Below are 24,345 nucleotides of genomic sequence, written 5' to 3' on the forward strand. Positions count from 1 at the left end.
ATATGTTCTATAAGTGACTGTGATGGGACGATCTGATAATATATGTTCTATAAGTGATTGTGATGGGACGATCTGATCATATATGTTCTATAAGTGACTGTGATGGGAAGATCTAGTAATATATGTTATATAAGTGACTGCGCATAAAGATCTTATCATATATTTTATATAAATTACTGTGATGGGAAGATCTGATTATATATGTAATAGGAAGTGACTTTATTTTTTAAAAACACTAACGATTCATATCATTTTATCATTTTATAGTAAATATCTGCTGCGCATCGACCAGAAAATTGTAGGGAAAAAGGTAGCCAAACTTTTACGTTTTTCTCTTGTGGCGTGTTATAGTCAGGCTTATAAAAACCTACCTGTGATGTGATTTCGGTGGGAGAAGGTTGGTGTTTCCATTCTGTGAGGAGTCAGAAGCAGGCTGACCACTGTATCTGGGTGGGGGTAGATCGGAACTTTTCAGCAATACACAGACCGATCTACATATCACTGGAGAGGGAATCGTTGTGCGCTTTACATGGGGAACACCGCATAGAAGGGCCCCATTGTTTTACTATTTTCAGGCTTGTGTGTCTATGAATGTATTATTTATATGACGGTGATTTTATTAGTATATATTTACAATGATGACATGCACATGTCACACAGACTCACAAAGCTTTAACATACGGATGAGGCTGGGAATTGAGCCACATGACTGCATTTTTAATCCCATTGGTTACTGCCACTGTAAGTATATTTGGAAGTATCATTATACTAGCTCTGTGAACTGAGCCTACTGGATGAAAACCTTAATAGGTGAATATTGTCCTTCTAAAACATGAGACCACCTTTATATAGATAAAGCTGCAGAGCGACTCTCCTAAATGTGTGGAACTACAGATCCCTGCATTCCCCGCAGTACTTTACTTCTGCTTATGGACACAATTAGTCTTGTAGTCCCATAATGTTGGTCTGCAAAGCTGCTTTTATTCTGGCACCTCTTCAGCTGACACTTTAGATTGCTAGCTCTTGTAACTAAAATAATTATTGCTATTAGGCCATGTAATCTAGGCATTGTGCCATTTATATTTTTTATGAAGTTATTGATGTGCATGTATTTGTAAAGATGAATAATGGACCTCTACTGGACCATTGTGTTATTATGGATGTGCCTTGTGCTGTTTATTCTTTTTATATTATGAGGCTGTGCCATTTTTTTCTTATGATGTGTATTGTGGATTGTGTCATGTAAGTGTTCTGATGGACCTGCATAATGCATTGAACACATTATTTGTGTTCTGAAAGACCTGCATTGTGCCATGTGATCGTTCTGGTGGACCTGAATTGTATGGTTTAGTTTTGTTCTGATGGACCTGCGTTGTGCATTTTATTTTTTTATGATAATTGTGTATTGTACCATGTATTTGTTTTGATAGACCGGCACTGTCCCGCGTGAATATTGATAGACCTGCACTGTCCCATTGATAGACCTTTACTGTCCTGTGTAATTATTAATAGACCTGCATTGTCCCATTAATTATTGATAGACCTGCACTTTCCCATGTGGTTATTGATAGACCTGCACTGCCTCATTGATTATTAATAGACCTCCACTGTCCCATGTGATTATCCCATGTGATTATCGATAGACCTGCACTGTCCCATTGATTATTGATAGACCTGCACTGTCCCGTGTGATTATTGATAGACCTGCACTGTCCCATTGATTATTGATAGACCTGCACTGTCCCATTGATAGACCTGCACTGCCTCATGTGATTATTGATAGACCTGCACTGCCTCATGTGATTATTGATAGACCTGCACTGTCCCATTGATTATTGATAGACCTGCACTGTCCCATTGATAGACCTGCACTGCCCCATGTGATTATTGATAGACTTGCACTGTCCCATTGATTATTGATAGACCTGCACTGTCCCATGTGATTATTGATAGACCTGCACTGTCCCATTGATTATTGATAGACCTGCACTGTCCCATTGATTATTGATAGACCTGCACTGTCCCATTGATAGACCTGCACTGCCTCATGTGATTATTGATAGACCTGCACTGCCTCATGTGATTATTGATAGACCTGCACTGTCCCATTGATTATTGATAGATCCGCATTGTCCCATGTGATTATTGGTAGACCTGCATTGTAAAAATTATTTGTGTTCCGATGGACCTATATTGTCCTATCGATTATTGATATACCTGCACTGTCTTATCGATTATTGATAGACCTGCATTGTGTAGTTTGTTTTGTTCCGATGGACCTGCATTGTCCTATCGATTATTGATAGACCTGCATTGTGCCATTGATTATTGATAACCCAGCACTGTGTAGTTTATTTATTTTGTTCCGATGGACCTGCATTGTCCCATTGTATTAGTGGCTCTGCCCTGGGACGGGTCCAGTTTCCAGCACTCCCCGGGATTCCGGCAGTGGTGATGATCGGTGTCTGGCTGTCTTCTTCCTCTCCTGCGGTCACAGATGAGTGGGTTGTAGAGTAGAGCCCGGCTCGGTGTAATATTCCGGAAACCTTCTATATATGGAGGAGGGGCAGGGCCGGGGGGCCCGGATTCTGCCCTTATTAGGCTAGACCCGCCCGGACCGGAATCCAAAGCTCCGCTATGTGTGCACGGAGGATCCGCCGATCACCTCCAGCCCCGAGCCCCTCTCTCTCCTCTCGCCGCCCCTGAGCCCATAAACTCCCCGATCGCTCCATCGCTGACAACAAATCCCATTCATCGGCCCGGGGAGCGCGAAGCCCCGCCCACCTCCCATTCATACAGCGGCAAGCCCAATGCAAATCCCCGTTACGACACGCGGGAGGCGGGGCGCCCTTCCCTGTTCCTGTCCTTATTTGGTCCGTGACGTCACGGGCATTCAAAGCTCCAGAATAAATACTTACAGCGAACACTTTCCATGTACTGCCATTGATTAGCAGCGCGGCTCAGAAGACTTGTTAATAACCCGGGACCGGATCCGGGACCAATGACATCCCCGCGCATCACTGAATAGAGTCACCCAGCAGTGTCCTCCATACAAGTCCACGCTGTTCTCCCCTCCGTCCGCCAATCTGGGGCTGTCACTGTATGAAATGATGACTGCCAAAACTGTAGACAAAATCCCACTGCCGATCGGGGGATTCGTCCATCAGATGCCGGAGGCCATGTACCCGCTGGATGAGTCCTCCTTACCCACCTCTGTCACCATCTTCCCCAATATGGATCTGGGGGGACAGTACGACCAAATGGGCACTGGAGGTAAGAATACCCCCCCCCCACCCCATCATAGGGGTCCCCCGATAATAATACCCCCATCCTATCCCAGGGGTCCCCCTATAATACCCCCACCCCATCCCAAGGGTTCCCCTATAATACCCCCATCCCATCCCAAGGGTTCCCCTATAATACCCCCACCCCATCCTAAGGGTCCCCCTATAATACCCCCACCCCATCCCAGGGGTCCCCCTGTAATACCCCCACCCCATCCCAAGGGTCCCCCTGTAATACCCCCACCCCATCCCAGGGGTCCCCTCAATAGTTATCTCCCCGACCCCATCCCAGGGGTCTCCCCCAAGACCAGACATGACAATTCACAAACCTGATAGTTCTTACATTGTATTGGGGACCGACTGATAGTCATTGTACCCGTTAATAGTTGTACAGAGTGCTGGGTTACCTGCTGGTGACAGCGTGCTGGGGACAGACTGATGGTGAACAGATGGTGCTGATGGGATGCTGATGGGAGTGTTGGGGACATTCTCCTGGTCGGTAGACAGTGTTGGGGACATGCTTTTGATCAGAGGAGTGTTGGGGACGTGCTGATGGTGAATAGACAGTGTTGGGGACACGCTGACGATCAGTGAAGTTCTGGGGACATGCTGATCATCAGTATACCCCAACAGCCTTTACTGATAATCAGTGGAGTGCTTGGGACATATGATTGTGAATAGACAGTGCTGTGGATAGGCTGATAGGAGTGCCTGGGTTACCTGCTGGTGATCAGTGGTGTGCTGGGGACATTCAAATGGTCAGTATATAGTGTTGGGGACATACTGATGCGATCAGTGAAGAGCGCTGGGGACATTTTGAGATCAATAAAGGCTGTCGGGGACATACTGATAATTAGTGGAGTCTTAGTGACAGGCTGATAATACGTAGGATGCTGGGGACATGTTGGTTATATATAGGGTGCTGGGGACATGCTGATGTGAAGTAGGGTGCTGGGGACATGCTGATGTGAAGTAGGGTGCTGGAACATGCTGATGAGAAGTAGGGTGCTGGGGACATGTTGATAAGAATAGGGTGCTGGGGGCATGCTGATGAGAAGTAGGGTGCTGGGGACATGTTGATAAGAATAGGGTGCTGGGGGCATGCTGATGAGAAGTAGGGTGCTGGGGGCATGCTGATGAGAAGTAGGGTGCTGGGGACATGCTGATGAGAAGTAGGATGCTGGGGGCATGCTGATGTGAAGTAGAGTGCTGGGGGCATGCTGATGAGAAGTAGGGTGCTGGGGACATGCTGATGAGAAGTAGGATGCTGGGGGCATGCTGATGTGAAGTAGAGTGCTGGGGGCATGCTGATGAGAAGTAGAGTGCTGGGGGCATGCTGATGTGAAGTAGAGTGCTGGGGACATGCTGATGAGAAGTAGGGTGCTGGGGACATGCTGATGAGAAGTAGGGTGCTGGGGGCATGCTGATGAGAAGTAGGGTGCTGGGGACATGTTGATGAGAAGTAGGGTGCTGGGGTTATGTTGATGAGACGTAGGGTGCTGGGGATATATTGATGAGAAGTGTGGTGCTGGGGGCATGTTGATGAGAAATGTGGTGCTGGGGGCATGCTGATGAGAAGTAGGGTGCTGGGGACATGTTGTTGAGAAGTAGGGTGCTGGGGACAGGTTGATGAGAAGTAGGGTGCTGGGGACATGTTGTTGAGAAGTGTGTTGCTGGGGACAGGTTGATGAGAAGTAGGGTGTTGGGGACATGTTGATGAGAAGTGTGGTGCTGGGGACAGGTTGATGAGAAGTGTGTTGCTGGAGACAGGTTGATAAGAAGTAGGGTGCTGGGGACATGTTGATGAGAAGTAGGGTGCTGGGGACATGTTGTTGAGAAGTGTGTTGCTGGGGACAGGTTGATGAGAAGTAGGGTGTTGGGGACATGTTGATGAGAAGTGTGGTGCTGGGGACAGGCTGATGAAAAGTAGGGTGCTGGGGACATGATGAGAAGTGTGGTGCTGGGGACAGGTTGATGAGAAGTAGGGTGCTGGGGACATGTTGATGAGAAGTGTGGTGCTGGGGACATGTTGATGAGAAGTGTGGTGCTGGGGACATGCTGACGAGAAGTAAAGACTGTTGGGGACATACCGGTGATCAGTGGAGTTCTGTGGACATGCTGGGGGAGTATCTGTCAGTGTCTGTGTAGCTGTCAGTGATACATGGATTGCAGTGATAGGATCTGATCCTAGTATTCATAGTAGTCATAGTAAAGTTCACAGACTTCTGTTGAAGTACAGTTTGGGGTTGATTTACTAAAGGCAAATAGCCTGTGCACTGCAAGTATGTTACTCTAGATATGAGGGGGGCATGCATGGAAAATAAATAAACATCATTTTGCTTGTACATGGATTGGATGATAGAAATCAGCAGAGCTTTCCCTCATTTCAAAGCTTCCCCACAGCTGCACTTACAGCGCACCGACTATTTGCCTTTAACAAATCAACCTCAATGCCATTATCTGGAAGAATTATCCTGTTACATCATCTTGTGCTCACTTTAGATGTCTTCCTATAGAAAGCAGTGGGTGTATATATATGTATATGTGTAGATCCATGAGTATATATGTCTGTAGGTGTAGATATCTATATCTATAGATCTCTAGGTGTAATTATCTATATGTGAAGATCGACGTATGTCAGCGTTGTACAGAGTATTGCCGGATGAATGGATCCCTATTAATGTCCCCTCTTTTTGTGTCCCCCCACTTCTAGATGGAATGATCAATGTGGACATGAACGGTGACAAGCGCTCCCTGGATCTGCCATATTCCAGTAGTTACCCCTGCGCCTCCCGGAACCAGACGTTCACCTATATGGGCAAGTTCTCCATCGACCCGCAGTACTCCGGGGGCGGTTGGAATCCAGAGGGCTTCTTCAACATCGTCAGCACCGGCATCCTGGGAGTGACCCCTTCATCCTCGTCCTCCACCACCTCCTCCAGCGCCTCCCCCAATAGCCTGAGCTGCAGCATGGCAGCGCATGGGCAGGGCGATGTGGAGCACATGTACTCGCCCCCACCGTACTCCAGCTGCGCGGAGCTGCCAGTCTACCAGGACAGTTCGGCCTTCCTCAGCACCGGCGGCTCTCTGCCTTATCCTCCCCCGTCTTATCCTTCCCCAAAGGCGGCCTCAGACGGTCCCATCTTCAACATGATCCCCGACTACCCGACCCTCTTCCCACCGCAGTGCCAGAGGGACCTGCACCCCATGACCGACCGCAAACCCTTCCCCTGCCCCCTGGACTCCATCAGGGTCCCCCCTCCGCTCACCCCCCTCTCTACCATCCGCAACTTCACCCTGGGGGGATCCTCCAGCATAGAGGGGTCTCGGCTGCCCAGCGCCTACAGCCCCCAGAACCTGCCCCTGCGGCCCATCCTCAGACCCAGGAAATACCCTAACCGGCCCAGCAAGACCCCGGTACACGAGAGACCCTACCCGTGCCCGGCTGAGGGCTGCGACCGCCGCTTCTCCCGCTCCGATGAGCTCACCCGGCATATCCGCATCCACACCGGACACAAGCCCTTCCAGTGTCGCATCTGTATGAGGAACTTTAGCCGCAGCGACCACCTGACCACCCACATCCGCACCCACACAGGGGAGAAGCCCTTCGCCTGCGACTACTGCGGCAGAAAGTTCGCGCGGAGCGACGAGCGCAAGCGACACACCAAGATCCACCTGCGACAGAAGGAGCGAAAGGGCGGAGCCGGGGCGACCTCTAGCGGCAGTGCGGGCCAGGAGCGCTCCCTCAGCCTCAGCCCCTGCTCAGCAGGCTCTAACAGCGCTCAAATGGGACTGTGTCCCAGCAGGACATCCTAGGACATACTGCGACACAATAATAATAGTAATAAAAGGGAATATCGCTGCCATTCCGGGGCCAGTGCCACTAGACTTTTCACAGGATCTGGGACATAAAACTGGAAGATGTATTGCTGGCTCAGGGACTGCCTTCAGGACTTTGCTACACTAGATGGGGCAGATAAGTGGATTCTTGAATGTCGCTCAATGTGGGGGAGGGGTGAGGGAGTCAAGGTTTACATTGTGTTGTGGAGAGTACTTGTTCTATGTTCATCTACAGCAGAGGGTTCCCAACCCAAGTCCTTAAATACCCCCTAACAGGCCATGTTTTGGGCATTTTCCTTAGATCAAATAGCCAAGCCATTGTAATGGATGGAAAGCACCTGTGCCAAGTTGAAGGAATTCCTGAAAACATGACCTGTTAGGGGTTTACTTGGCGAATGAGGTTGGAGACCACTGACCTACAGTATTTATTCTGAATGTTACAGCACTGATCCCAGAGCCTTGATCCCTGCTGGGCTACCTAATGCTAATAACTAGCACTACAGCTAAGGAATGCTGTCCACACTGAAGGCTGTGCACACACTGGGGGGACTTCAATAAAGGCAAATAGCCTGTACAAGGGACATTTCCTATAGCTTAGTCAAAATTTGGTTGAGATTAAATTTTGCAAACAATATCCAATTATTTGCAGGGGAAATATACATATATATTTATTTATTGCTTGCACGTGATTGGATGATGGAAGTCAGTAGAGCTTCATCTCATTCACTAAGCTAAGGGGAAATGGGCAAACAGCCCACTTGCCTTTAGTAAATCAACCCTAAGACAGTGCTATTTAAATAGACGAATCTGCTTAGATTTGACTATGTTACAGATAATAGGCTCCATTCACAAGGATCTTTATTTTAGCCATATGCAGTTATCACTGGATTTAATGGCAATGGCATATTTGGATAATAATTACAATAATGACTTACCCTTGTGTGTTAGCCATGTGAACTAAGCCTTTGGGGCTGATTTACAGAGGAGTAGAATATATTCACTTTGCAGGAGAACTTTCACTTACTGAATAAGGTGAAGCTGTGCTGACTTCAGTCATCCAATCACTTGGATGCTTTTTTTTATTTTTTATTTCCATTGACCAGGAATGGATAGAAGAAATTCCCTTGCAATGTGAACATGTTCTACTCCTTTAGTAATCCCTCTATGTAGGATATGCAGTGAAGACAGGCTTCCTTTGAGCAATGGTGTGTTCATTATTTCTTTTACTCTAAGGGCTTTTATTATCAGCATGGTGTAAAGAAGAATAGTTGTCTGCAGCCCAGAGCCAGAGTGATAAGCCTGCGATGGGTGACAGCACAACTCTTCTCACGAGGCTTTTATCCAAGCTTGGAAGAGCTGAATGGATTCATACTAGGTAAACTTTGTTTTGTTTGCTACTAATTGCATCTAATAGCCTGTGTGAGTTTTTTTTTTTTTTTTTTTTTTACATCCTGGCTATGTTCAGGAGAAGAGTTACATGGTAACTTTGAAAGGTGTTTCCCATTGTCGAGATGCCAGAAGTAGCCATAACTCATGCACTTTATCCTTGTCATGACTGCCAGGAGCAGGCGGTGTGATATGAAGGGGTACATTAGAATCTCTGAACCTCATTTATTTTTCTCTATAACAAAATCTGTCTTCTAACCAGTACAGTATGACTCAAGCTGGCCATACATGCTCAGTGTTGGCTTAGTGATCTAGTTAAAGAATTCTTATTCCCAAAATTACACAGTTCGCATCATACTCCAACTGACCAAAGGCGGTGCAAAAGGCAGTGAGTACAAACCAGATTTCCCTTTCCTGGGGTCCGAAAGGTGGAAGATGAAATCTGATTGGTTACAATGATTTGTTGTTCTTTGCTCTCTGCCTCATTGTATGAGCCTGTAGGAGCACTTATGGACTGTAGAAATGGTACAGGGTACTGCACTTTCAAAGAGCAGTAAGGAATCCACTTCCAGACGTTAACTCCTGCTTTGCTGTTCTAGAATGACAACTTTATTTGGTAACTCCTGGCTTGGATATTTCAGCAGTCAAGTCTTTCCTTAAATGAGTGTTTCAACTTTACAAGTTTATAATAGTCTTCAATTGTCATAAACCAACCCCAGCCTAGGTGTTTTATTTATTATTAGCATAGAACTGTGCTGTATGGCACATTGCAGGGTGAGCCAACAACTAGTACAGGTGCTTTAATTTCAAGTAAACCCACCAGGACTGAAAAAGTTAGGCGCTTGGCTTTCATGCAGACCCTCTTCCTTCAATATTCTGTGCTCTGGCAGATAGGGTTTAGGACTTTCATGATCTGTTTATGTTGGAGCCAAAGTATCAGGATTACAGCCAGTCAAATAGCATTTTCAGAAGGAAATCATTACTAGCACCCCCATGCTTTTCTTGACTTCAGAACCATCCTTTAGCCTTACATTATGAATATCTAGTAGTAGTTACTCTTGTCATCTGGATTTCTTCTGGCCACTTCTTTGGTTCTAATGAGTATCACTCCATCATTTATATATCCACGCCGGTAGCCCCATCACCTTGATGACCATTACCATGGAAAGGCAGATGTTATTGTCTATAGCTATTACAGAACAAGTCCTATTGAATGTGACTTAACTACTTCTAGATAAACCATGACCTGGATAAATGAGAACAATTAGGAATAATAATATTTTCTAAATTGCCATATGGTACCAACCTATATCTATTTATTCAGCAGAGAAGGGAAACTCTAAACTTTTCCAACTCACCCAAACGACTTTTTGCAGGACGATGACCTGGTGTCGTGGTTCTTCTCGCTCCAAGGTCATGTCAATAATACATCATGAGACACTCTGCTGAAATATCCAGCCTACAGTTTCTGTTTTTTTCAGTGTTTTTGTATAACATGTCAAACATATGAAATATCTGAGCAATGATTTGATTGTGTATGGCCGCTTTAATACAAGTGCAATGAAAGGGATGCCAAAACGTTCTGGTACTTTTATGGGCTTTGCCGATTTCTGTTCTGCGTGTTTACTTGGAAAAAGTCATCTAGATTGTATATGGCTGAACTGCACTGCTTTCACAGAGCTCCAACTCTTGGAAAAAAAAAAAAAAGAATAAAAAGGTACATTGTGTGATTTATGTTATGTAAAAAGGCAAAGAGGTTAATTTATTTAAAAGGGATGTAAATAATGCTGTATGTCAGTAAAGCATGCATTGTGGTACAACAGTGTTCTTGGTGCCTTCCTCGTGTTATGTAGACAAGTGTCCTCAATGTCTGCATGTATATATAGGATGCCTTATCAAAGACAAATATGGTCCCATGCCACAGGCGAGAGCTGTATATTACTGCCAGTTAATATTGGGAATTTTCTAAAATCTATATTTTTGTACGCACTGTTTTGTGACTCAAAAGTGTTAACTTTGTAGTACGAATTTTAAAGAAAATTAAAAAAAAAAAAAAAGTGTACAGGTGTACAAAAGTATTGAGGCTGACTCGTCTATAAATAACTGAAGATTGAGGTAGCGTTAACTTTATTAAAAAAACAGCCACTAACTGGAATTTTAAAGGTTTAATGTACTTCAAATGTCTGTAAATAAATAACTTTTAAATATACAAATGTGTTGTCTTAAATTCATTTTCATGTCAGTTTTTGCAGGAACATCAAAGAGACAAATTAAAATGGTTGTAAAGACATTCTATCCATGAAGGTAAAAAACTTTCTGCATGCTGCTCCCAGCCCCCCCCTTATACTTTCCTGAACCCAACCTCGATCCAGTGATGTGCACAAGAGCAGCGGCTCTCTCCCTCCTCATTGGCTCAGAGGCACAATCACAGCCAGTGATGAGGGGGCGTTGTCGAGCTCTGTGTGTCTTAGGGGCAAACAGAGCTGGCTCAGGAGTGATCACACACCAGTGCCCCCAGACAAAGTGGCTTGCTATGGGGCACTTAGCAGGGGGGGAGCTAGGAGCGTCAGCGGAGAATGATTGGGGCTACTCTGTGCAAAACCAATACACAGAGCAGAAGTATAACCTGTTTTGTTATTTTTAAAAATTGATCCTTTACGATCACTTTAAAGCTGAACTCTGGGATAACCAAAGATTGTCTAAATACAAGAGGCATATGGGGTTGATTTACTAAACCTGGAGAGGGCAAAACCTGGTGTGGTTCTGCATAGAAACCAATCAGCTTCCAGGATTTATTATCAAAGTTTATTTGAACAAGCTGAAGTTAGAAGCGGCTACAATGCACAGCTGCACCAGATTTTTTACTCTTCAGTTTTAGTAAATCATCCCCTGTGTATCCTTCCTGGAATCTTGAGGTAACTTGCGTATTTCTTATAGATCTGTACAATAATTCAGTGTGAAACCTTGCTTCCTGTGACAAAGAGCGGTCACTGCTGTTCTCTCTTCTTGTGCAGGATGACTGGTCTGGTCTCCCATCTTTTTCTGCAGGCAGCCTGTAGTGGGTGAGCCTGCTACCCTCCCACAGCTCTGCTCAAGTTATGTACAGCACAGTGTTGGTTTTTCTACTTTTACAAGGTAATATCTGGGTTTGCAAAAGCATTTTATGCACTCAAAAGTGGATTTTCTGTGGCTATTGAATGCATTTAAATAAAAATAATTTGTGCTCAGAGTACAGCTTTACACTTCTTACTGGACTGCTGAACTGATGGTCATGATATGACTCGGTGCAGAAGGGGTCATATCACAACAGCATCCTTGAAACTCAACAGTGAACCGAGAGCTGATAGTATACAACAGATAAACCAATAGATCCTGCTAATGGTAGACCATACATTGGGCTGTACTTGCTCAGTTTTTAAATCAATATCTCCCAATGTGCATGTAACCATTCCCCTATATCAGGGATGGCAAACCTTGGCGCCCCAGATGTTTTAGAACTACATTTCTTGTGATGCTCATGCGCAGTGTAGATGAGCATCATGGGAAATGTAGTTCCAAAACATCTGGGGTGCCAAGGTTCGCCATCAGTGCCCTATATCATGCAATGCACATGCCATAGTAACTGATAAAGATGACCTGTGCATAGCATTTTAGAATATAGGGGAACTTTTATCCTGGAGCCAACATTTTTGTATTGGCATTCATACAGCATAAGTATAGGTTCAGGGGGCCACTTTTCTAATAGTATTAGGCACTCAGTGATAACTATTAATTAAAAAGTATATCTGTTTGTTCTCAGCTTACTACTGACATCATAAGATTAAATGGGTTGTAAAGGTAAGTGTTTTTTTCACCTTAATGCATCCTATGCATTAAGGTGAAAAAACACCTGTCAGTGACCGGCCCCCCGTTTTACTTACCTGAACCCTCGAACTTGTCCCACGGGGACGCGCCGTCTCTGCCTGGGGTTCTCGGCTGTTGATTGGATAGATTGATAGCAGCACAGTCATTGGCTCCCGCTGCTATCAAATCCAATGATGCGGCCCCTGGGGGACGGGGCCGAGTCCTGCATTCGGCGTCTATGGATGCCAAATGCTGGACTCAGGAGCACAAGGTAAACCCCCCCCCCCCCCAGAAGAGCGCTTCTCCTAGGGGGTTATCTGAAGCGGGGAGGAGCCAAGAGAGCAGCCGAGGGACCCCAGAAGACGAGGTTCGGGGCCGCTCTGTGCAAAACGAGCTGTACAGTGGAGGTAAGTATGATATGTTTGTTATTTAAAAAAAAAAAAAAAAAAAAAAATTTAACCTTAGTGTCACTTCAAACGTTTTTTGAAATGTAGAGGCATCAGAGAGTTTGCAAAAGTCTTGCACAGGGTGAAATAAACCATTTGTTCCTAAAAAACCTCTGTAAAGTTGAAGCTGTAATGACATACAGACGGAAAACTTTTTTCTTTGTACTGCCCAGGATGCTCCATACCCCAAGGCAATGTTTCTTAACTCCAGTCCTCAAGTACTCCCAACAGGTCATGTTTTCAGTCTCTCCATTATTTTGCACATGTGATTTGATCAGTTTCACTGCCTTAGTAATTACCACAGCAGTTTCATCTGAGGGAAATCCTGAAAACATGACCCGTTGGGGGTACTTGAGGACTGGAGTTGAGAAACATTGCCCCAGGGTGCCTAATATGAAAATCTTCACCTCTAAAACCTGGCTAGTCCTTGTAACTACCTATGGGCTCTTCACTGTGATGGACAGCTGACAGTCCTGTTGGGAGTTGCAGAAGGGGGTCAGGACAGCCCTTGATTTTCCCAGCAAAAGTCAAGATTTGCATGTCGCAGAACGTTAGAGTTTGAATCTAGGGGACGCTACTGAAGTTTATGAAGATTATGTGCAGACAATCAGATAAATCTCAATTTATTTTTTAAAAACTATAAGTAGCTCATGGTATTGTATCAACTTTGTGAAGCATCTGATACGTTTTAGAAATGACAAATTATTTTTCAAGAACGGACTTCATTGCATACCTCCCAACTTTTTAAGATGACAAAGAGGTACACCTTTAAATCACAATTGCAGAAATGTATCAAAACTGGAGCAGACACAATCTGGAGCAGCTGTGCATGGCAACCAATCAGCTTCTGTTTTACATTTTCAAAGCTGAACAAGCTGAAGACCAAATCTGATTGGTTGCCAAGCACAGCTGATCCAGGTTCTGTCTGCTCCAGTTTTAATTCAATTCCCTCCAATATGTGGGTAAATGGTAGGTTAGTTTTTTTTTTGTTTTGTTTCCTTTATGCTGGCTTTTCAAAATATCAAATTATTATTAAAATACAAGATTTATATAGCGCCAACAGTTTGCGCAGCGCTTTGCAATATAAAGGGAGGCAGTACAGCAACAATACAACTCAAGAGGGTTAGGAGTGCCCTACTCCTGCGAGCTTGCAATCTAATAGGTAGGGGTTAGTGTAACAAAAAGGTAGTTACTGAGGGATGAACTGATGAGGAAAGTAGAATATTCAGTTGTTAGCTAAAGGCAGGATAGACCTCCCTGAAGAGATGAGTTTTCAGGGATTGCCTAAAAGTGGATAGATTGGCAGATAACCAGATAGGTTGGGGTAGTGAGTTCCAGAGGATGGAAGAGGCTCTAGAGGAGTCCTGGAGATGAGCATTGGAGGAGGAGACAAGGGAGCTAGAGAGCAGGAGGTCTTGGGAGGAGCGGAGAGGACAATTTGTTGGGTGATATTTGGAGACATTAGGGATTCGTGATGTAGCTAAGGGCAGTTGTAAATGGCTTTAATTTTATTGTTAATGTTTTGAATTTTATGTGTTGGGCAATGGGAAGCCAGTGGAGGGATTGGCAGAGAGGGGTTGCGGACACTGAATGGTTGGTAAGGTGGATGAGTCTGGCAGCGGCATTCATGATAGACTGAAGAGGGTATCGCTTGCGGAGAGGTAGGCCAAATGAGAAGGAAGTTACAATAGTCAAGGCGAGAGATAACAAGAGAGTGAATGAGTTGCTTAGTGGTTTCAACGGTTAAATAGGGGCGTTTTTTTAGAGATGTTACAGAGGTGAAGTCTGCAAGATTTGGACAGCGATTGGATTTGGGGCTGAAAGGACAGGTCAGAGTCCAGGATTACATTTAGCACCCTGGCATGAGGGGAGGGACTACTGGTTGTATTATTGATCTTGATGGAGAAGTAAGGGGGGCACGGGCCGGAAGAAAAAGTATGAGCTCAGTTTTAGAAATTTTGAGTCTGAGGAAGTGGCGCGCCATGCATGCTGATATGTCAGTTAGTGGGTTAGTAATGTGAGAGGAGACTGAAGGAGTTAGGTGAGGAGTAGAGAGATAGATTTGTGTGCCATCAGTATAGAAATGGTACTGGAAGCCATGGGAATTTATTAATTGACCAAGGGAGTAGGTGTAAATGGAGAAGAGGAAGGGACAGAGGACAGAACCTTGGGGTACCCCTACAGAAAGCGGAAGTGGAGAGGAGGTATATTTCATATACCGTATTTATCGGCGTATAACACGCACTTTTTTCCCCCTTAAAAGCAGGAGAAAATCATGGGTGCGTGTTATACGTCGATCCCCACTGTCTGTGAGGGGAAGAAGAGCGAGCGCCACCAAAAAGACACTCGGCTCGGCTCCGCTCGCAGTCCAGCCTCCCTGCTGTCTCTGAGGGGAAGAGGAGCGAGCGCTGCCAAAAAAGACCGAGCTGAGTGTACTCGGCTCGGCTCGCAGTCCCGCCTCCCTGCTGTCTCTGTGGGGACTGCGAGCGCTGCCGAAAAAGACCGAGCCGTACTGTGTACTCGGCTAGGCTCGGCTCGCAGTCCCGCCCAGTCCCGCCATAGGACCTGCGCTATGTCCATCATAGGAGCCGAGCCAATGGGCGGGACTGCGAGACGAGCCGAGTACAGCCGAGTACACAGGCTCTGTCTATCTCGGCGGCGGTAATTTTAAATGGTTACATGCCGCAAATGACACTGGGCAAAAGGCTGCAAATGACACTGGGCAAAAGGCTGCAGATGGGCACGATTATTATGCAATGATGGACATTTAAATGTAAGTTTTTCTTCCTTAAACTTTCCTCCTAAAAACTTTTTTTCTGAAAATTCCTTCCTAAACTTGGGGTGCGTGTTATACCCCGGCGCGTGTTATACGCTGATAAATACGGTATATTTTTCATATATATATATATATATATATATATATATATATATAGTCGTGGCCCTAAGACCGAGATAAATGTGGATCACATAAACGCGCGACAAGACTTACAACATAAATAGACCTGAGGTGTGGCTTTTGGTCGTCTGGTAGTTATGGCAAGAAAAGGGGCCATACCCAAGATAAGTAATGGATGATTGTGAAGGAGAATTTGCTGAGAAATGCTGTAAAAAGGGGAATGGGAGGGAGGGTATCGTGCACTGGAACTGACAAAGAGGAAGGGGAAGTGGTCAGTTTAAATACCCTCCGGGCCCCTCCCATAAACTCAGGCCAGCATACTGGCCTTCTAATTTATGGTAGTGGCCCTAAGACCGAGATAAATGTGGATCACATAAACACGCGACAAGACTTACAACATAAATAGACCTGAGGTGTGGCTTTTGGTCGTCTGGTAGGTATGGCAAGAAAAGGGGCCAAAAATAACCAGGTAGGGAAGTATCTTTATTGCCTCTAACCTCATTGAGTGAGCTTGGAGAAAGGGCCATCTTGAGGGTTTGGAATATATATCTGGTGAAGGCAGACTTTCACCTGCCTAGCTTCTTGGTCACATGGTCTGGTACTCCGTGCTGAGATGTGGCTGAGGCTGCGTCGATCCAAAGCAATGTCCAGAATACCACTCGGGGTCTAGGCCTAAGTTGACCAGTAGGACCCTAACATGGTTAATAAACTGACTGCCACTCAGGGGGTTGACCGGAAAAGGCAGTAACGGGCTGGAGACTGGCTGGCTGGGTAGGTGAAAGAGCAGACGGTCAAAAGATCGTTGCTGGGCACCAGGCGTTGCTGGTTCAAAAGAAGTTTATATCCACTCCGGGTCTGGTTTGTTGCGTTTTGGAGACCGTAAGATAAAGGACATAGTGGCTTGGATACCGGCCAGGTACAGCCTGATAGAGGTATGAGGGAGAGCCAGCTGTGTGTGGCAATAAGATATAAAGGCTAGGACATGAGTGACGTCATCTACTGTGGTTCTGGGACAAGTGGCAAGGAATCTACGGTAGGTGTTCCAGGCCGTGGGATAAGCCTTTAGTGTGTTGCCAGACAGTGAGTGGTTGATGAGCCGAGTTGCATTGGCAAGGTGTGGCTTCAATCCATTGTTAGTTGAGACCAAGGTGGGATAGGAGTGGATGATGGGTCGGCTCCGGGTTCCTGCTGGAAGAATGAGACAAAATTGGAGCGGGATAGTGCATCGGCTGCGGTATTGCACTTGCCAGGGATATGCTTACAGTAACTGTTAAATTTGGTGATGTAGTGACAATTGCAGCAGACTGCGCAGGAAGAACATGACAGGGAGCGACTTGGATCTACCCTTATTAATGATGTCAGCTGTAACCTGGTTGTCTGTGGTGAAGAGCTCTGTCTGATCTGTCCACGTGTGGCCCCAGACTTGGGCTGCTGCCACGATGGGGTACAGCTCGAACAATGACGAAGATCGAGGGAAACCAGGAATCAGGCAGATTTCCGGGGGCCAAGGTCTGGCGAACCAGTGATGGCCAAAAATTGCAGCAAAGCCGGTGGAGGCTGCAGCATCTGTGACTACCTCAGGTGACTGAGCTGATACTGAGGGAAAAACATTGATATGTCGTTCCAGTTGAAGAGAAACTCGTCCCACATAGCCAAGTCTGCTATTGCTGCTGGGTCTAGGAGGACTTGGTCGGGTCCTGCACTTGGGCAAGAAAGACTAAGAGCCTTGAGATGAACGACCGCCCCTGAGGAATTGTTCTCATAGCAAAATTGAGCATCCCTATCAAGGACTGCAGCTGTCTTTTAGTACATTCCTGTGACCGGGTAAACTCCTGAATGACCAACCTAACACAAGCTAATTTGTCAGAAGGCAGGCTAGGCTGCATGGCGTGCGTATCCAGGACGATGCCTGAGAAACTCATGAAATGTGATGGGGCCTTCCACTATGTGTTCATTGAGATTGTTGAAGACCTCTCTTAGCTTGTCTAGATCTACCGGGGGGGTATGTCTAGGTGTTCGATGAGCAGAAAATCATCCGGATAATGGATAACCCTGTGACACTGGGCCTGGTGTGACAGGTTCAAGTGAGGGATTGGGCGAAAACGTCAGCTTTGTGGGCGAAGTGGCGACAAAAGAGTTCCGTGTCTGTGAGGCTCCAGTCAGAGCTTATCTGGAACTGGGCAAGTCACGCTGCTGCTTTGGCTAAAAACGACGGATGGTCGTAGAAGGCAAAACCTCCATATTTGTAAGCAAGATCTGTCACTGCATGAAGGTATAAGTCCAGCTCCTCCCTCCTGCTGAGGGTGGCTGAACAAAGTGCATCACTGAACATCCCGATGCCAGGGCGAACTCAGTGGCTGACAGCTTACGACTGAGGCTGGGGTCTCTCGACTTGACAACCACTGAGACATCCCCCCCAGGCGTGTGATTTGTTGTCAGCTAAGTCATGGACTGAGATGAGCAGGGATGCCAATTGACGTCTTTGCCCTCCAATATATCCCCCCCTGATGCTGGTCAGGACAAGATGAACGGGGAAGACAATAGGTGCAGAGCCTGGTGTACCTGCAGAAGGAGAAGCTGTCATCGGGACCATGACCAGGTCAGGGAGGGCCATGGGTGGGCGAACTTTCAAAGGTGTGACTCTGGTCTGGACGTCTGAACTGTTGCGGCTAAGAGGGAGACCAAAGAGTGCAGCTGGGCCCGTGGATGGATTGTAGGGATGCCTGTTGGGCCCAGCTGCAGCTGGAGGCCGGAAGAGGAGCCTGAAAAGCTCTGCCTTCCTGGCCATAGCAGGAAAGGGAATATCCCTGCGACTCAGCTATGAGTTTGGGGAAGTTCCGCCCCCTGAGGGACTGCAGGCAGCTGCGCTCTGAGCCGCTTGGGGGGGGGGGTAACAGAGGGGCGGGTGTGAAGTCCTCGCTGCCAGAAGACAAAAGGGGGCTGGGTGCTCATATTTAAGAGGAGTCATAGCCATAGGATAGAGAGCGGAGTGGTAAAGAGAAAACTCAGAGAGGAGGAAAAAGGAAGAAGTACAGAAAAAGGAATGATAGGCATAGACAGGAGCTGACAGAGTTCTGCTGTGCAGAACTTAGGTTGAGTGGAAATTTAGAAAACTCAGAAGAGTGCGTGGCGACCGAGGTGGGCCAGGAGGTGACTGGCCAGATAACCGATAGCTCGGGTGCCTGTCTGTGGCAAGCACAAACATGAAGACCAGAACCCCAGTGCGTACTGGGGTGAGAAGTAGAAGTCTGGTACGGCCTACGTAGGAATGTTGCGGTCTGTAGGGGGCGACGTGTGCTCGGCCTGCTAACACTTGCACTGCCAGCAAGTCTACTGTTAAGCGACCTTGTCTGCGAGGTGAAGGGTCGCCCTTCGAAAACAGTGTCATGTATAGACATATGTGACAGAACTAACACCTGGAGATCACGTCCAATGATGTATGTGAAGTAACGGTATAGTGAAAGGGTGCTGCAGAATGATGTGATAGAAAAGCCCATGAACTAGGCCCTGACTGATGCTCTAGTAGCGAGGTCCTGGTTATGATCGAAACTCAGTCGACCGGGAACACCATGAGTGCAACAAGATTTCTTTACTTTTTTTTTTTTTGTTTACTTTTTTTTCTTTTTTATGTGTCCCCCTTGTATGCGACTGGCCCTGGTGAAGATGCAAACATAGCGGTTTTTTTTTTTTACCTGGGAAATAACGTCCAACCTGGTACAGGATGGAACCTGAACTCGACTGACCTGAGGGAGAAAAGATAGACGAAAACGATGAGTGGCTCGTATGAATGCCACTGGAGACGAGTGACCGATTAAGTGCCACTAAAAAAATGAAGTGGGCTGTATGAGCACCACTGAGTGTTCTTGCAGTGATTGCAAGGAGTATATGTTGAGATGCATGTTTGCAGCGATTGCAAATGGGTATATGCTGAGATGCGTGTTTTTGCAGCGATTGCAAAAATGGGTAAATGCTGAGATGCATGTTTTGCAGCGATTGCAAGTGGGTAAACACTAAGATGCGTGCAAGTTATCATGAGATGCGTATCTTGCAGAGATTGCAAGGAGTTTTCATGAGATGCATGTTGCAGCAATTGCAAAAAATGGGTAAATGTTGAGATGCGTGATCTTGCAATGATTGCAAGGAGATTATACTGAGATGCATGTTTTTGCAGCGATTGCAAATGGGAAAATGTTGAGATGCGTGTTCTTGCAGCGATTGCAAGGAGTTTATACTGAGATGCATGTTGCAGCGATTGCAAATGGGTATATGCTGAGATGCGTGTTTTGCAGCAATTGCAAGGAGTTATGATGAGATGCGTAGCTTGCAGCGATTGCAAGGAAGGTCACCTACTGATAGGCGAAAAGAAAAGGATAGCAGAAATTGTAGATGTGGGAAGGAACTGCGAAGTGGCATACGTAACGAATCGTAGATTTGTTATAGGGACTGTTACTTATTGGTGTGCGGGATACTCGTGACGAGTGGACTGTGATGCATGTAGCTGCTGAGGTGATGTGAATCGGACAAAAAATAAAAATAAATAATGAATCGTAGGGTATGGTAAGAACCACTACAAATTAGTGTGCAGGATAAGACCGATGCAAACCGTTGTGCCGCCAAGGCGACTAGGCTTGAATCCGACTGTGATTCGTATGACATGAAAACAATACGAAACAGTCAGTAGAAAATTACATAAACAACGAACCATTTGTGGGGTACAACAGAGACTAATAAGAATCAGTGAGCGGCATGCATCCGTTACGAACCGTTGTGCTGCCGATGTGACTAGATTCGAATCGGATTGTAGCAGGTATGCAATATGAATCGGTTGTAAAGAGATGGCACTGATACAAATCGGTTGTAAGATGTATGAACTGAATCCAATACAAATCGGTTGCAGTGTGTATACCACACCTTACTTCTAAAGCTGAACACATACCAACCACCCAGGCTAATCTAACTGCAGACAAGGCCCCATGTGGGTCTAATTACCACCTCAATCAGACACAGAACCCATGCAAATAATACATGCTGATCTCCAAATGGATGAGACGGCAACCCCATAGACAGTGAATCCTATGAGAAAATGAAGTCTGTATCGAGTGATATCAGAGAACAACCGACAGTGGCTCAGAGGCTTGGATCTACGAACGAATCGTATGTTTGTGGATAGGATGACAAGCAGGGCAGAGGGAGCCTGCAAATCTAAGTTTGCAGGTATAGGAAACATATCCAATGGTAACATTGCATATGAACAAAAAGGTTTGAACTCTACCTGCAACAGCAAGCGAGAACCACCGACGAAGACGCCGCAACCCACTTGTAATCGAACGCACAGACTTACGAACACAAGGTAAGCTGGGAAGAGTCAGCACAGTGACATGTAGTATCGTGCACTGGAACTGACAAAGAGGAAGGGGAAGTGGTCAGCTTAAATACCCTCCGGGCCCCTCCCATAAACTCAGGCCAGCATACTGGCCTTCTAATATATATATATATATATATATATATATACATATATATATATATGTGTATTTCATATAAATATTTCATTCATACCAGCATACATGCTAAGCAATATGTTTTAGTGTATGGGTTGGTGTCGGTTGTGTTGCTTGTGTTTTTGGCAAGGCATGGTTTATGCTCTTTTTTTTTTACCGTATTAGGATGGCAGACAATGGCATTTCACTCAGTTCTATTCACTACAGTGAGCTGCGCAGCAGTGACTGATGATGATTTCAGGTAAGTCACGGTGCGTTGTAGAAAAATATCTGTTGCATTTTTACACACTGCAACCCATATCAAGGCAGTTTTGTGGTTTCAACAAGTCACATAGAAAACAATTTGGTATATGGCCAGCCTAACTATACTTAAAGTGGGGTTCCACCCAAAAAAACAAAAATACCTGAAAGATGGTAAAAAACAAAACAAAAAAACATTTGAATATTTTTTTTTTTTTTTTACTTACCTCTAATTGCCTGTTGCTAGGTGGTCCCTCGTAGTCTGCCTCTTCCTTTGCCTGGGCCGGTGACATCACTTCCCCCTCGGCACAGGAAGGGCTCGGCTCTGCTCCCTCCCTCCTGTCAATCATCTGGGACCCATTACAGGTCCCAGGTGATTGAGCGGCCAATCACGGCGCACGGCGCTGCTCGCGCATGCGCAGTGGATGCCAGGCTGTGAAGCCACAGCCTGGCGCCCACAGTTGAAATGCCAGCGCCGACGAGCGGAGGGGGGGGACGAGCGGGGCTTCAATCCCCTGCATCGCTGGACCTAAGGACAGGTAAGTGTCCAATTAAAAGTCATCAGCTGCAGTATTTGTAGCTGCTGACTTTTTTTTTTTTTTTTTTTTTTTAATGGAGCCCCTGGGTGGAACTCCTCTTTAAGTCTATACTTAAGACCAAAAAGAGGAACAACTGAGGGGGGACAGAGCAATTTAGTTCCAAATGAGGGACATTTAGGAGGTATGATATTGCCTCAAAGCAATCCAAATTTTAATTTAGTCTTTAATATTTCTCTACAGATTTAAATTTAGCCGCTGTGCAGAAGAATGGACAGTCCTGAAAAACACTGATACCAGTCCACAGTAACCTGAAAAACAATAAAACAAAAATATAAATAAATAAATAAAACACAAAAACACATCTTTTTCTGCCAACTGCATTTCATATACAATAAACAATTAAGATGTCTAACCGAGCATCATGCTGCCTGAACAGTAAAGCATTTTGTAATAACACCTGCCTGCCATAAACTAGACTAATGCCGCGTACACACGACCGGACTTTCCGTTAGGTCATTTCGATCGTGTGTGGGCTTCTTCAAACTTTCTCTTTCGAAAATTCTGACGGACCTAGAAATAGAACATGTTTCAAATCTTTCCGACTGAATCAGTTCCTATCGGGAAAACTGCTCGTCTGTATGCTGTTCCGACAGACCAAAAATTACGCAAGGGCAGCTATTGGCTACTGGCTATTGAACTTCCTTTTTCTAGTCCTGTCATACGTCATCGCATTCTAACCGATTGGACTTTGGTGTGATCGTGTGTAGGCAAGTCCGTTTCAGCAGAACTCTGTCGAAAAAAACGTCAGAGTCTATTCTGAAAGAAAGTCCGGTCGTGTGTATGCGGCATTACTCCTCTCCAACATGGCTAAATATGAGGTGCTACTTCAAGGCATTAAATCGGTAGTAAAAGCCACAAAAGAAAAAAAAAATTGGGCCCCCCTGAAGTTTTAAGTCAGAATGTATGAATATGTACCGCATACTAGCACATTATGCCACTCTGCATTCTATGGCATACTGCATGCCTGGAATGCAAAGCATCACTGCGCGTGCACGGCTGACGTCATTGGGTATTGCAGATGTGATAGATATTCATTGTACCTACAGAGGTAAGCCTGTAGGTAAAACTTAAAAAAATAGAGTTTACTACTGCTTTAAAGTGACACTAAACTCTGGTTTGAAAAAAATTATATTCAAGTATGAGTTAAGAAGAATACAAATCCCTTCTATTGCTCTCAGTCTCCTCCAAATTCCTGTTTTTTGGTGCTGTGATCTGAGCTCCTGTTAGATTATGTTTATGTTTGTCCTCCTTGGTCCCAGTGTATGTAGGAACGTAAGCACCCTTCTCTTGCTCGCTCCCGAGATTGGACTAAGGACTATAGACTATTTGATTTGTAGTGTGCAAAGAGCAGTGGACATGACGACAACGAATGTGCACTCATTACAAACAAACGGAAGCAAGATGGAAAAAAAGAGGAGCTCATGGAGGATGTTACAGGAAGGCAGAAAAACACAGAAACAATTAGAGTGACATTAAAGTGATTCTAAAGGAAAACATTTTATTTTTTAAAAATAAACATGTCATACTTACCTGCTCCGTGCAGTGGTTTTACACAGAGCTGCCCCGATCCTCCTCTTCTGGGGTCCCCCGCTGGCGCTCCTGGCTCCTCCTCTCTGCCGAGTGCCCCCATAGCACGGCTTGCTGAGGGGGCACCTGCCAAAAAGGAGGAGGAGTCAGCGCTGGTGGGTAACTAAGGCCTGGTTCACACCTATGCATTTCAGTGCATTTTCAGTTTTGCAGAAAACGCACTATAGTCCATTTAAGATGGTTTCTTTTGGGTCACATTCACATGTATGCGTTTTCCACCAGTGTATTTTTTTGAAAAGGGTCAGGGACTTTTTTTTCCCGCATCAGGTTGCATTTTTGGTTTCATAGACTTCAATGGAAACATATAAAAAATACAGTGCTTGCTTTTTTGATACATTTCTGCTGGTTTCTCCCGCAAGACAACAGACATCTCCCAAATACGCAATTAAAAATGCATCAAAAATGCTTGTGAAAAACGCTAAATGCAATTGGAAAATGCATCAATCTGCATAGATGTGAACCAGGCCTAAGGGACTGCTCTGTGCAATACCATTGCACTAGGCAGATAAGTATAACTGCATTTTTTTAAAATTGCCTTTACAACCACTTTAACCCTGCCAGACTTCTGCAGCTGGGGAGGGTGGCAGAGAATAGTTGGTGATTATTGTAGAAAGTCCTGTGGTCGGACAGTATGAGTAATCTATTGCATTTTGCATTATGGTTTCATAAATTAACAGGGTTGTAAACAATGTGTGCCCATCCATATTAGAGCGTCACTAAACCTCA

At 45.5% G+C, this 24,345-nt stretch overlaps 1 protein-coding gene across 1 annotated transcript; it reads left to right on the forward strand.

The window, feature by feature from the left end:
* Positions 1–2,936: 2,936 nt before the first annotated feature.
* On the forward strand, positions 2,937–11,032 carry EGR2 (early growth response 2). Its single transcript, XM_073596255.1, has 2 exons — positions 2,937–3,273; positions 5,998–11,032. Exons 1-2 carry the CDS (start codon positions 3,108–3,110, stop codon positions 7,098–7,100), a joined length of 1,269 nt encoding a protein of 422 aa, XP_073452356.1. The 5' UTR covers positions 2,937–3,107; the 3' UTR covers positions 7,101–11,032.
* Positions 11,033–24,345: the final 13,313 nt, after the last annotated feature.

This window comes from Aquarana catesbeiana, linkage group LG08, assembly GCF_042186555.1.
Source record: "Aquarana catesbeiana isolate 2022-GZ linkage group LG08, ASM4218655v1, whole genome shotgun sequence".
Classification (NCBI taxonomy): Eukaryota; Metazoa; Chordata; class Amphibia; order Anura; family Ranidae; genus Aquarana; species Aquarana catesbeiana.